The 15,149-nt window shown below is 44.4% G+C and overlaps 1 protein-coding gene across 1 annotated transcript in view; it reads right to left on the bottom strand.

The window, feature by feature from the left end:
* Positions 1 to 15,149, bottom strand: part of DAB1 (DAB1, reelin adaptor protein) — a 340,711-nt gene that overhangs the window by 23,670 nt on the left and 301,892 nt on the right. Inside the window, exons 10-11 of the mRNA XM_019501227.1 lie at positions 5,998 to 6,060; positions 3,255 to 3,363 (exon numbers count right to left, since the gene is read on the bottom strand). Of these exons, the coding sequence (XP_019356772.1) occupies positions 3,255 to 3,363; positions 5,998 to 6,060 (172 nt within the window). The remainder of the gene's footprint in view (positions 1 to 3,254; positions 3,364 to 5,997; positions 6,061 to 15,149) is intronic.

The raw sequence follows: 15,149 nt of genomic DNA, 5'->3' as shown, positions 1-15,149 counted from the left end.
CCTTCCAGCCCTAATGTCTATGAAATCTATGAAAATACAGCTGACATGTAAGAGTTGACAGTGGGGGCCACAACTCCATCCCGTTGCCACTGCCGTGCTGCTGATGGGTGTTGGCACCAGCCGGGCTGCAGCCCCGCACCCTGCCATTACTGCAGAAATTGTGCCACCACCATCCCTGCTACTGCTGGGCCCCAGCTCCAATCGAGCTGCAACTCTGCACCTCACCATCAGCACAGGAATCTGGGGGGACACATGCCCCTTGTACCCCTTGTGCATTGCCTATGCACATGTACATGTTATAACATAGCCAAATGGACCTGGAAAAGCAGGTTTGACCTCTACAATTTTGTGCAAAGACATAGTTAGCCATGTTAGCCTGAAGTCAACTAGAAGGCAGGGTAGATTTGTACCTTGTAGAATACCCAAATAAATACCATATTTACTTGAATCTAAGATCAGGCTCCCCCCCACCCCCCAAATGTATCAGCATGGGGGGAAAAGCCCTTTGTTTTAGATTTGTGTACAAAGCTGGAGGGGGTAGGTGCCTGCTGCGGCTCTGACTCTGGCCTTGAGCCCAAGTCAGACCCATAGCAGCCTCCTACCTCCACCTCCAGTTGTCCTCTTGCAGCTTCTGCCCCTGCTCCCTTTGCTTCCTCCCATTACTGTCAAGCACAGTTCAGCTCTGTCTCAGGCTGGGTTCTCTCCTGGGCACCAAGCACATGGGAACTCTGTCCTTTGCTTGAACAACCAGCATTGCCACTGCTGCATGGCTCCTGCCCAGCCAAACAGCAGCACTGACATTACTGCATGGCCAGCAGGGCAAGTGCTTCCACATGCTCTGCTTTGGGAGGGAAAAAAACCCACCAGCATGTGACACTCATGTTGTGGGGGGAAAGGGTCAAAGACTGGGGAGTGGTGGGAAGGCGCAGAAACTGTGGGGCATGGGAGAGGACAGGCAGAGGTTGTGGGCAGTTGGTGGGGGTGCTGATGGCAGAGAGGGGATAGGAAGGCTGTAAGGGGAAGAAGTGGGGGGTTGAGGGTAAGGGAGCCACTTGACATGCCCCCCACCCCAGCCACTGCTTTCCCTGCTGTGGGGAGGACAATTTTAAGAGAACCCTCCAATAATTAGATTTGATACCTGGAAAATTAAACAAATTTATAAATTGTCTATATATAGACTCTAATTTATCAGGGTCGACATTTTTAAATAAATATGATGTGTGTGTTTGGGGGCGGGGCAAGCTTTCATGAGCCCAGGTTCACTTCATCAGATGAAAAAAAATACTGCTCTATGCATGTCTTATTACAGCACTTCCAAAGCTCACGAAATCTTGTGATTACATATCTACCTTTTTTGTTAGCCTATAAGGTACAAATCTCCCCTGCCTTCTACTACCAATTACAGCAGCACCCTAAAGTGGTTAAGGAACCATGGAATTGATTTCAAACTGATTACGACCTGGAAAAGTAAAGGTCTGTAATGCTGTGCTTTGTATGCCAAATTCTGCTTTAGGGAAAACTTGTAATGAAAACCCAGTTAAAGAGTTGAAGATTAAAAAACACAAGTAAATAAATTATTTAAGCTTTGATTTGACTTGTTTTCAGATCCAACTTTCTTTTCAAACTAATGAAGGTTTTGACTGAATAAGGATTCTAGGATCAGACCTGATGTCATTGACAATTGTAAGGGAAAAGATTAATTGAAAGCAGCTTTCAACTTTGTATGTAAGAAAAGATTTCTAAACCTCTGCCCTGCAAATCTCCATTAAAGAAGAAACCAACGCACTTATGCTTTATGAATACAAAATATGATATATTAATACGAGACCCAAGTGCTACATTAACAATGTTAATTTACTGTTAATATTTTATATTGTAGCATTTCGCTTCTCTTTTTTCTGTTGTCATGGCATAAAAGAAACCTACTCTTACTCTGTATGTTTTTGTTTATTTCTAGATTTATGGTAGTGCAAACTCTAAAGGGGTATGACAGCCAGGTAAAAACCACATACAACTGATCTTGAAATCATTTAGCTGAGAGCAATGAAAGGAAATACAACACAGCTACACATGTACTTAAATATGTGGTTATGGATTTTCTTTTTTTGTGATGGAAGGTATTGCACAACCTTGTCAGGGCAATGACCATAACCATAAAGCCTAGCCCTGCTCCCACAATATTTCTTGCTGAGGGACACAGGATGGTTTTACAAAGTATAGCAATTTTTTTTGTTTATAAACACCTGACATGCAAGGGCAAGTATGAAGCATGTTACTTTCAAGTGTCAACTTAAACACGACCACTGGCAGAGTGAAAGGCTATTCACCATGTACCACTTAGAGACAGATGCTGCAGTACAAAAGAGTGAAAGGGCTGAGCATTTTGAAAGTTGCTGCTGCATGATTCAAAGCACTCCCTTTTTCTCCTTCCCAAATGGGTAAGAATGAGATGCTTCTGCAGTGGTTTAAACTCTTGCAGCCCCGAAAGAAAGAGATGGGGAGACCAGGAATCAAACCAACGTGTCCTGTGCCTGAAAGTAGATCATTCCATAGTTTCTGAATTTTGAGAACCAAGGAACAGTAGCTTAATGAAGGGTGAGCCACTGGACATAAGTCTCAGGTGCCTACTTAGATAGCGTCTAGGATGGGTAAGCCACCCTCACTGCTAATCCAACTGGCATTGCTTCTACAGCTGACCCAGCCCCTGCTGCCTCTCCTCCCTGGGGCAGACCCTGGCAGTTCTGCCTCTTTGGAGGAAGATGGGAAAGTGTGGCTAAAATATTACGAAATTAACACCTACCCACATCCACATGCACACTCATTCTTAATGTCTCACACCCTGCCCCTATTGGCTAGATGTAGTCCAGACTATCCCTTGTTAGTACTGCAAATTCAAAGCTACCAGTAAATATCCTCCTGCTATAATATCTCATAAGTATTTAAATAATATATTTGAACTTTCATTTAAGACCCAGCTCTCTTTTTTTTAAATCCTAAGAAGAATTTTAGCAAAGTCTGCATGCAGTCTCCGTCTGGTACATAACTGGATTGTCTTTGTTCGGCAGCACTTTACTGTGGACTCTTTGTAATTCTGTTAGAACAGACACGTTTCTGTAGTAGAACATTTTTTTTATCCCTTATGTTTTGGATATTGAGATACAAGCCAGAAAAGGACACATGGCTTTGTCAAATGGATACTTGCAAAATAAACGACTGCAAAAATCTCTCTTGAAATAATTCTACAGTTGTCTTACCTGAGGGTACGGCAGCAGTGCTGAACGGTACAGAACCAAACATGTCTGTACTACCAGGAAGTGATTGGGATGAAGATGGGATAAAGGCATCACCTGGAGTTGCAGGAGTCTATAAAATGAGACAGGAATAAAATACACTGGTGATAAATCAGCTGCTGTTTCTGCTGCTTGCCAGGAAGCTGGCATGCACTGCAGTGCCACATCCCTTTGTTACTTGTCAGCTCCGTGTTCCTGAAGGAGCCCTGGCACCCAGCTTGCTGGACTGAAAAAGGACTTTTTTAATTCCCCCCCACCACACACACTTCATCTAACCAGAACTAAGCAGAAGAAAAGTTTAATAGGCATCTTGGACTGTACATTTCCTGGTCCCAGTATGAGAGGCCTATTTAAACTTGATTGACTAAAACTCGGTTGCTGGGTTAGAGACTGAGTCAGAGCGGGTACAGGCAACATTTGAACAATGGTTGAGTGTTCATCACAACATTCAGCCCATTCGAGCCCTGACCACAAATGCTGTCATACTTTTCCTGGGATCACTGGTGGAAGTCCTCCCCACAAAGTTTATGAAAAATCCAAGTAATCAAGCCCCTTAAATCTGTTAAAAGATTACAGTAAGATCTAAAAGTCATGCTAAGCTGAGGCTTATTCACAACAGGTAAAATACAAAACACTGATGCTGACTTCACAGTGCAAGCATAGCTAGGCCATCTGAGAAGAAACAATGTGGTATCCCTTCTAGTATATCTTCTATAATCATAATAATTTCAAGCTGGCTCCTAGGTGTCTGGTTACTCCTTAAAACTTTATGTTTTTCCTGGTTGTTAACCAGTTTCTTGAGCTGTTCCAGAACAGATGAGATGTTCCAAACCTTGTCACTGAAAAAGGTAATTCATTTAAATTGAAACTGTTTCTATAACAGGATTTTCCATGTCAATGATGGCTTGGGACCCTCTTGATGTACACAATTTAAAGAATGCTTTGAAGAGGCTGGACTAAGGGTATAAGAAAGCTGTAAAGAGGCAAACAGCGTGCTTCAAGAGGGAGAAATCTCTTTGACACCGTCCGCTGTTGTTCTCGAGAAGCTGAAAGAAACGAATCATTTCTTTTGGTTGCTGGTTTAACCTTCAACAATCGTGCTGGGAACATTGCCTGTCAATGAAACACCCGAGTGCCCTGCAACGGTGAGATCCCAGCTCTCTCTCTCTCTCTCTTTTTCTCTCTAGGCATAGTTTTCTGAATCTGAATTTTATTAATTAAGCTTGAGCTAGGTTTCCCCAAACACTCAACTGAACCAGGGCAATATCGTAATTGTCTTTGTTTGTTTTTCCTTGCATGTCTATTACTACTAGTACCATCACAAATTTCATATATTTAGCAGTAAATAACTTTTATAGTCAAACTGGTGGTAACTGGGTGTATATTTCCTTCTCTATTTCCCCTTCCCCACTTGCTCTGCAGCAACACTTCTTTTACCTAAGCCAAAGATCCCTGTAAAGCCCAAGAATACTGTGGAGTCTGCTCATCAAGAGGCTATCACCACTAGGACAGTTAAGGCAAAAGATTGGGATGTATTGAGTTTGAGACACATAAGGGGATCAGCTTGTACAGGCTGATTGACCCAGTCTGGCTCAGAAGTGACTTAATGATCTGCATGCTGGACCATGCCCCCGCCCGCATGACTCCCAGCCTGATTCAGAGGTATTCTGTTCACCTGTGTGCTTGTGTCTGACTGCATTTTGTTGTTACCTTAATGAACTGATTCCTGGCATTTGAGGGTGTCAGCCTGTCCATGCTGATCAACCCAGTCGGGTCAGGCATATCACGAGAGAGAGAGAGAGAGAGTGAGTGTGTGTGTGTGCGCATTTGACTGATCTGGTGGCTGGAAAAACCCAGCCCCATTGAAACCGAGTCCTGCACGATAGCTCCATATGGGGTGAGGACTTGCAGAAGGGAGAGATACAGCTCCGTACGAAAACACAAGTAACACAAGCAGCACATTGATAGAAACGTTAGCAGAAGCCTGATCTAGTTGTTAAAGCTACGGATTAGGAGTCAGGAGAGCCAAACTTTATTTCTGGCAGCAGCAAAAAGTTCTGCAAAAGTTGCTATCCTTTCAGTGTTGCGGCTTCCCTGTCTGATAAGATGCCTGTTAATACCCCCCAAGCTCACAATCTGTTGAGAAACTTTAAAGTGACTTGGAAAAACACTCTTGTTGACTAAAAGGCAGAAAGCTTATCCAAAGCTCGTCTTCTGTTTAAAATATCATCTGCACTTTCCTCCTTTGTTTTTAGATTCTTCTTCTCTCTCTAACTGTAGTGCTTGGATGTCATCTTTAAAGTAACTGAAAAGTGATTTCACACAAGGCTGTAATTGGCACTGAGATTCTTCCTCTTATTGCAACTGCAGGACTGGGATGCTGTGTTTTAGAGAGGACAACAGAGCACATAGGAAGGAAATGCAAGACTACAGCCACCTACGGCATTGCCATAGTAGGCCACCTTTTTTCACTAAAAAGACCAGTAACATCACAGAGGAGCAGTAATGGGCAAAAAAGGAATCCCTCTCACCCCCTCTACTTTATTTGATTCACAGTTTACTTGTACTTTACTATGACTTGAAAAACATTTTGAAACCCTGCCCCCCTCCCCCCTCTTGGACGTCTTTGGATCCAGACATTTTTAAGCAAGGTAAAAGGATGACTGGAACTGTAAAAAGAGTTGGACTTTTCCCCCTGGGTACTTACTGGGGGAGAGGTTACATCGGGAGGAGTGGACATGTCCCCAAAAAGCTCTAGTTGGGTAACAGCCTGCAAAAAGAAGAATATATTGCTATTTAGTCTTGAGCAGAAGCACAGATGATGCATGCAGCACAGTGAAAACAATTAATAAACATGGAGAATTGATATGTTCAAAATAAAGATATTTTCCCTCTGTTGTCTTCTCTTACAGAGAGAAATTTAGATTGGGGAGGGTGCCAGAGACAGTTTTTTGTCCAAGGAATTCAGAAGAAGTCTTGCTTCTTCAGATTGTAACCTAACCTGCTGCCCCTTGCTAAGCAGAAGCTAAAATATTGTGAGCATGGTTCATAGTGATCTAACAAACTGTAGTGATTTCTTCTGCTTTAATCTGCTAAAAATTCATAGTTTATTTGGCATTAAACAATTTTCTCTGAAACAGCTACTTTATCTGTTTCTGGAGTACTATCGTAGCAGCATACGCTATGCGTTTATTTTTTGAGGGATTTATACAATACCGAACAATACCTGATGTATTTCATAAAGGCATATTACTCCTGTAACCATGCGGTATGAATTACTGTATCATTATCAACCTGATGTGATAAATCGGTCAGTAGAAAAATAAAAATAACAATTTATAGAGATAGTTCAATTTGTTTGCTTTTTGAAATTATTTTTCCCGCTAAAATTTTCTAACCTTATGGTAAAAAATGTAAAAACAAAATATATGCTGTTTCATATTTTATTGCAAAACCCCCCAAAACACAACAAGTATGAAAACACTTATTTAAAAAAGCAAGAATTTTTCTTTACTTTTTGTGGAACATAATTATATTCTGATAATTCTTGAACAATTAATTAGACTGGGATTCTGGTTTTAACCATTTTCCCTTACCAGCTAACATACCAATCATATCATTCTCCTTTCCTCATACACTAAAGCATCACAACAAAAAACTTATACTCTCATAGGCTCCCAGATGTGGGAGGCTGCCACTTGCCAGGGCAGGGGGCTCAGAATCATAATCCCAGGCTCCTTCTGCACTGGCAATAAGACATGATTGGATCTGATGCTAGATCCCACAATCATACCTCCTGCTATGCACATGTGGCATGGCAGATCACACATCAGATCCTATCATGCCTTTACTTGAATGCCTCGCGGGGCCTTATAATACGAATGTGAATGGGATTTGCCCATGTGTATGGGAAGAAGATTAGAACCCTTCATTTTTTAACTTGTTTCCTTTATTCTTTAGTGCATTAAATATGAAAGTCTGTTAGAAGCAACTTTTACAAAGGGCTGAGTAAGTCAGTGTGTTCTGTGTGCAAATGTCACGGCCATTTATTCTTACAAATGTCTAGAAAAGTCTGAATAATAATACTTCATGCTGACTGTTACCTGCGGCTCCTGGAGGTGTCTTGTGACAACAGCCAAACTTTATGTAGGCTATAAACAGACATTACCAAAATACGTTTCAGCACAGCTGATCTACTTCACTGGGTGCTTACTGGCCCATGGGATCAGTCCCCTGATGATTCAAAGTGCTATAGGATGTGGAAATTCATGGAAATTCAAGACTGGGGCAGAGGCAGGTCCAGAGGGAGATTGTGATGTGGTCACACACTCCCCCTTTGACTCCGCATGGCACGCACTGCAAGCTCAGAGTTTATCAGCATGCCAGGGCAGCTCTTGCTTTGAGCTCTGCATGTATGTGAGCACTGTGAGCTCATCAGTTGGTCAGAGCAGGGTTTGCGTTTAAGAAGCTCTGCAGTGCTGCTGTTGCTCACTCTTCCTCTCCTTTGTTCCCACAGCAGTAGGGAAGGAGGGGAGAAGTGGCCAGCACTGACACATAGCCCCTGCTTGCATGCAGTTCTGGAGGTCTCACCACTTCCTGTCTCTTTGTTTCTCTTGTTGATGAATTTTGGTGATGGTCAGAGATGGGGGGGAGGGAGAGGAGAGGGAAAGGAGGGAGGAGAAGAGCAAACAGCAGCAGGGTCTGGAGATGCTTAAAAGCAGGTTCTCTGGATAGACCCTGTGGCAGGGCATTGTTGGTGCCTGACACTTTAAGGGCAAGAAGGCAGCAGCTGCCAGGTGCCTGATTAGGGCAGCCATTTTAGATTCAGGGCTGCCCATATAATCAGGGCAGCTCTGCTGCTGGAGGCCAGGCAACAACATTGCCTGGCCAGAGGGCTGCTGGTATCATCTGGAGGTAAGAGAGAAGCTGCAGGGGTTGGTAAGGAGGCTCCTGGTCCTGGGCATGACCTAAAACTGCACCCTGCTAGGAGTGGCTTGGTGGGGCTCCCAGTGGTGTGGGAGCCCCCAGGAAATGCCAGGCCAGTTAGCACCCCGGTGAAAGGTGGTTGGGGTGCCTTAACCCCTAGCCCCCACAACCGGGTGGGTTACCCCTTGCTTTTGGAGGGCCCAGAGAGTGGACCCTTGGAGAGAGAAAAGGGACATAGACCCAATGCCTGTCTGAACTTCCCCTGACTGGCCCCTGCTGGGGCCAGGACTGGAAAGGTCAAAGGGCCGGAGGCCCAGTGTGAGGAATGCCTAAGAGCTGAGGGCCTGGGGTTTCGACTGGCCTGGAGGTGGGCCAGGGCTAGAGAGCCGAAGGTCCCAGTGGGGGGACCACACCTGGAAGGGGAAGTGGGTCAGGGAGCTATGCTGCCCAATATGAAGGTGGATGAGGCTGCCTGATGAGAAGACTCTAGGTTGGGGTTCAATCAGGAGGATTTGGGGACCCAGTGTAGGGGGGCCAGTGATGATGAGAACAACTAGATGCCATCTGCGAGGCTTGGGCTGTGGTGTAGAAGAGGAAAGGATCCGCAGACAGCGCCCCCTGGCATCAGGGCCAAAAATGGGCAGCTTCCCGCTTATTAACATCTACTAATTAAATATTAACAACAAGGCATGGCGGGTGAGAACGTGGGCAGTTAACCCACGAACAGGTGGGCGGGCCACAGAGAGATTGGCCCCGAGTAGGCCCCTTGTTACAGACCCCCATACTGACTAGTTGATGAGCTCTGAAGCCCGTGGCAAATCTGGAGCTCCCAGCAGGAGATGTGGTGATATGCCAGAGATCTCACTGACATTCAAGATCACAGCAAAGGATTGTGGTCATACCCCCTTCAGCTGAGTGGCACATTCATAAGAAACTCTTCACTGTGTAGGCACACATAGCCAAGGGTGGTGTGACCACAGCCCTGCCGCTATGATCCTGCATCCACCCATGCAGTAGGATCATACCATCTGCCTCCTGGCAAGGACGCTGGTACAACAGTGATGGAGGCCCAACAGCTGGACAGAGCAAGATGGAATGGCCTTAACTTTTTTTTATTGATTATTTTATAAATTCCTATTTGTAATGCCCCAGCAGAAGAGTAATGTGTTCATAGGAGAATTAATTTTCATGCAATAGCAATCTTGCATACACCAAGGCCCAAGGAGCTAAAAAATAAGTAGGAAAATAATTTCATATACTATTTACTAAGAAAGATTTGAGTAGAGATCTTAGGATCTGCATTTAAAGGCCATCCAAATCTCAGGATCTGGCTGTGACATCCTGCATTCTGGTCTTAACCTGTTTCTCTGCCAGTGTGAATGAATACAGATCCTTTTTAAGTACGAAGAGTTTCATCCATTTATAACATCAGGTTTTGGTCAGCAATTCCTACCCTTTGTTTCCATAATTTAATACTACTTTTAGCCTGTCTACATAGTTGAATTTTTCCATCTTTTACATTAAATTATTCATATTCGGCATTAACTACATCCTGGTACAGTTAATCCTGAACTGAAAGTTTTCAAATTGTGTTACTCCTAGTAGCAATTTTAGCTACATTTCCTTATAGCATCTTTAGTGTCACAACCTTACCTGAGTCACCGAAACAAGATTTTCATCAATGTCCAGCAATAAGTTCCCATTCTGCTGCTGCTGCAAGGCATGATTTATGAAATGAAATGAATGATTTATGAAAATGACATGAATTTCTGAGCATGAAAATGATAACCTCTATAATGACTGACTTCAGTATTGAAATGAAAGCCCTTCCAGTCTTGTAGCAAGCTGTTGTACTCACTTCAGTAACTGCAAAACATATTACAAATGCTGATGATTTGAATGCCACTATTGTATGATATAAATGTATACTGCTCATGTGCCAGTTCTAGTAAGCTATGTCAGGACTGATGCTAAAAATAGCTATTTTTTGAGATATTTATAAGTTCTACAATAAAAAGTAATTGTCAGGACAAGTCCTGCTTCTACAGATGTTAATGGGAATCTTTAGTGGCCTGACTAGAGGAAGTATTTGGTACACTCTGCCCCCAAAATAACATGACTTTTGTATAAGGGAGGGCTAAAAAACCCAAATATTTCCTGCACATGGAATTTCTATTTGAGTAAGCAAAACTATGACTTTTGAAATGTCTATTTAAACATCAATAAATGCATCCTTAAGATTGCAAATACGCTTTTGAAATATTTTTATAACTAGTAAAAAAAAGAAACCAAATCATATTCATATCTCCAGGCATATACATAGTATGTGTGTGTGTGTGTGTGCGCGCGCACACACACACACACACACACACACACACTAGAGTATACTAAAAAACCAATTATCAGGTATAAAAATAATATCTGACAACATTTATTAAAATGTTATCTGAGGACTATATTTCAGATTGGTGATTACAGTGGGGTGTCGTGGGGAGGAACCGAGGGACAGACCCCGAGGAGCTAGGGCGGAATCCTGGGGTCAGGAACGCGTCGGGGAAGGAGAAAGAAAAAAGGAAAAAACAGAAAATCCCTCACTTGTAGCAGGAGCCGCGGCGAAGCTGGAAATGGCGGTGGGACCCGGGTGGCTCGTTAGCCGTGCCTTTATAAAGCTGCAGCCAGCTGATAAGAGGAGTGGCAGAAACTGGACGGGGGAAATAAAAAGAGGCGCTGGCGTGGAAGTGGGGGAGAGAACGGGAGGATCACCAGCTGGGAGGACGCTCCTGGAGACCCCACAGGGTGTAATAGGAGGGAGAACTGCCTCTTGCAGCATAGGAGGACTCTGTGAAGTCCACCATGGGGAGGATACCGGCGGCGGTGGCACAGGGAGTGAAGGAGCAGAGGCACCCTGCCCAGACCGGGAACTCAGACTGGAAGACCGAGAGGAGCAGGAGAAGTGGGACAGTGGGAGTTACCCCCAAAGAGCCGGAGAGACCCACAGAGGTCAAGACACCAGACCAGGTGGGACCGCTGTTGACTCGGCAGGGCTTGAGGAGGTGTCCCAGGTGGGGAACGAAGGGCATAAGCAGCGTGAAGGGCTGCAGAAGATGGGCCCCAGCAGTACAGAGCCACCTGGCGGGAGACGTGGGGGAAGACATAGCGAGAGGGACCACCAAGGGTCCAGTGAATGTACAGGCTGGGCGAAAACTGGAGGGGAAAACATAGCAGCCTGCAGTCCAATACGGAGCCAGTTCGAGGCCAGCTAAGGGCCTTAGGGGCCGGGGCCTGCCGGTGTAGAGCAGGCTGCAGGAGCAGGTGATAAGGGGGCAGAGGGCCTCTCCTAAGCAGCACGTGTATTTCTCTGTTGTTGGTATTTTTCCTTTGGTTTATTTTTTGGTTTCCCACTTTTGGAGGGGTTGCAAGGTACAGCAGAGAGAGCCCAAGTGTTGGCTAAACCTAAAGGGGGTGGGCAGTCTCAAGGGAAGATAGACAGGTGTGAGACCTGGTGGGTAGTGTGAGGGTTTGGTCCGGCTGACCCATAGCCCATCTCTGCAAGAGGACACGGGGCGCCAGCAGTCAGGGATCTGGTTGAAGGTCATCAGGAACTTGTTAAGGCAGGGTGTAAGGACGAGGTATAGGGAAGGTTTAGCCTCGCAGAAGATCAGCGTCCAGCAGTCCCATATGCGCGAGAACCCCCCAGTAGTCGGACCCCCACCACTGGAATAAGATACAAAGTCATGGCAGGCGAGATTGGGGGAGAAACTACCTAGGGGAGGGACATCTACGTGGCAGGACCACAGGAATGGATAAGCGGACAACCCTAAACAACCGGAGCCACACGGCATGTGACTGGATGTTCGAGACCAGACGGGTGCATGGGGTTATAGAAGTATGAAAGGAAACAAGCTAGATGACTTTCACAGCACAAAGAGAACTAACTCAGCAGATGAACTAAATTAAATTTCTGATGATTGGCTAAATAATTTCTGACCTCACAAACTTACCAGCCAACAATTCACTGCTCTCCTGAAAGACAAGAGAAAATTTTAAAATAGCCTAAAACCTAGTTCTCATCTCTCATTGTGCCTCTCTGACAATAACACTTCTGCTTGGCACCCCATGCCACTCCACCTCTCTGCCAGACTCCAGCTGGGGACTTTTGACCAATTGGCTGGGGCCAGCCTAAGGAAGCCGGCCAAACCAGGACATACAGTCACGCTATGCAACATAGACTTCCAGTCTCTAACATTCTTCAGGTAAAAAATGAAAGATATAAGTTCTTAATAATGTCTTCAAGATTTGACCATTAGTTTATGGAATTTATTTATTTATTTTCTGAATGTCACTTCACTTGGCCATTTCTACCAATCCTCCATCGGTCGTGCAGCTTTGTCATTTTGAATCAGATTTTACCATCGGTCATATTGCACACTGACTGCACTCTGAAATCATTAGAAAGAATAACCATACCATACACACAGAAGGAACATGTGTAGCATTCAACAGACCATTATTAACAAACTGACTTTGCTACAGCGGGACCTCCCAGAAAACATTTGCGCAACATGTCACTTTGTGTCCCCAAGTGCCCAATTATCATGTAGCAGTTGGACTGCATTCTTGATCAGTTCATGTTCTGCATCACTTACTGTTGAGGAGACACTTCCTAAGGGTGAAATATTAGTGTCTATTATAGCATGGAACCGTCTTCAGTAGGAACTTCACTGGGGCTACAGCAGGGTTACTGAGGGCAGACCAGGGCCCTCGGAGATTTTCTGTGGTTAGACATTTCAATACAAAGGGTTTACCCGTCTCAATTAAAGTAAACAATCCTCTTCCCCTCTCCCTAGTGCATGATATAACCAGAAGGCTGGAAAGCTACTTGGTTCCTTGATCTTTCTGTAGAATTGTTGTCTCTATGGATTTCACCGCACGGTGGTGTAAAAACTGACTTTAATTACTGGAAAATACATCTCATTCTGGATGACCCCAACACATGCACATGGCTTACTCATCCAGGAACATATAAGTCAGTTGTAACCAGTTGCCGGGAGGGGAGAGAGAGGGGGGTGGGTTCTGGGGAAAGAGTATTAATCCTTATGCCTTGGTGGTTATAATGAAAACTGTATTTTCTCCTGTAGGCATATACTGTAAATCTTTTAAACATGAAATATTTAAATTTGGCTTCCAAGAGCAGCAACATCCTTTTAAACCACTCCAGTCAGTAATAAAACTTCTCATGGCATTTTCCACTGGGGGGGGGGGGAATGAGTAGAAGAGGGTATTATGCACAAGGTGGAAAATGTTAAAGAAAAGTATAGAGGTTGTGACTGTGGAGTTATGTAAGCTATAGCTTTATGTGCAACATTCTCTCTCAGTAAGGTTTTTGCATGTTGTTCATTGATTCCAGCAAAGCTTGGAAAAGCATCATTTTTTTAAATGTTTAAAACATTTAGAGCATTTATACACATACTTTTTTGTGCTGCGATGCATCAGAGATCCAACATATCAGATCAGATTCTATCAATCGAGTCTGCTCCGTGTGCAAGCTGATGGGCACTGCACTGTATCACGTGCACTTGTATAAGCAACAAAATGCATGTCAGCACTGAGAAAATGGTGCTGCTGCACTTCTGAACTAAAACACCTTTGATGTGCTTTAGTTCAAAAGTGCACCACCACCATTTTCTCAGTGCTGATGTGCATTTCGCTATTTATACAAATGCATGTGCCGCAGCACCAGGCCCTTTTAAAAGCGCCCAGAGTTGTGGTGCAAACATGTGTACAAATGCCCTTGGGTTTACAGATAAAAATACTGAGGCAAGGCCCTGAAAGGCATTTTGCACAATTTGGTGCTATATGAGAACGCTAGGCTGGAGACTGAGGCTACGGACAGAAGTTGGACATAAATCAGTATAAGTGATCGGAAACCAGTTCAAATCTGTAACACAACAGAAGTTCAGTGCACATAAACTGGTTCCAGTCATTTTGAAAGCAGTTTAAGATAAACCTGGATGGATATAGTATTAGACTTTATTGATTTAGGTTAAATCAGTTTATTGAATTTCTGTCCCAGGTCCCCTCCAGATTCAAGTTAACTCACAGTCTCCCAGCATCCCAGGATGCTTTATACCTTCCCTGCAAATTCCCCCTCACACAGTGGGCAGTATAACCTTGGCCCAAGCTGTCTGCTTCAGCTGAGCAGGGAGGGGTGCCCTAGCACCCCCCAGCTCCTGTCCTGGGCCACTGCAGGCATGTGGCTGAATTTCCAGAAACAAAAGTGAATGTCTGTTCACTTGCTTATCAGTTCAATCCACGCCGCTTAGACAAACCTGCAAAGATTGAATTGATTCAGCCTCGGCTTCTTAACTATCTGTAGTTAGCCTGAGGGTTTACTAATCAGCAGAGGCTACACAGAAATCAACAGGGCTACATTGCTTTATAACAGAAGAGAACCTGGATTATTATTTCCATGGTTTTCTTGTAAATAAAAGTTGCCTTAGGAATCATGGCACCAAAGCCTGAGAGAGCCATGCATAAAACACTACTCAAAAAGAACAGAAAATGCATGACAACTCATCATGTTCTCTAATGCATGGTGTAGTGGCTAGGGACAGAAGTTACACATAAACCAGTTTAAGCAATCAGAAACTAGTTTAAACCTGTAACAGAACAAAAGCTCAGTGCACATAAACCAGTTTCAAAATGGCTGAAACTGGTTTAAGAGAAACGGGGTTGAATGTAGTATCAGAATTAACTGATTTGGGTCAAACCAGTTTATGAAACTTCTGTCCCAGACCTCTTCCTGGTTCAAGTTAAATCACAGTCCCCCAGCATGCTTTGCAGCCCTGGACTGGGCCATGCTGTCTGCTCCACAGAGCAGGGCTGGCCCTGGCCCTTTGCTCCCCAGCTGGATCAGTGAGGGCTGGCTGATGG

Source organism: Gavialis gangeticus, unplaced genomic scaffold, assembly GCF_001723915.1.
Source record: "Gavialis gangeticus isolate Ggan-Ray unplaced genomic scaffold, GavGan_comp1, whole genome shotgun sequence".
Lineage (NCBI taxonomy): Eukaryota > Metazoa > Chordata > Crocodylia > Gavialidae > Gavialis > Gavialis gangeticus.
This window is presented reverse-complemented; position numbering and strand designations above follow the sequence as displayed.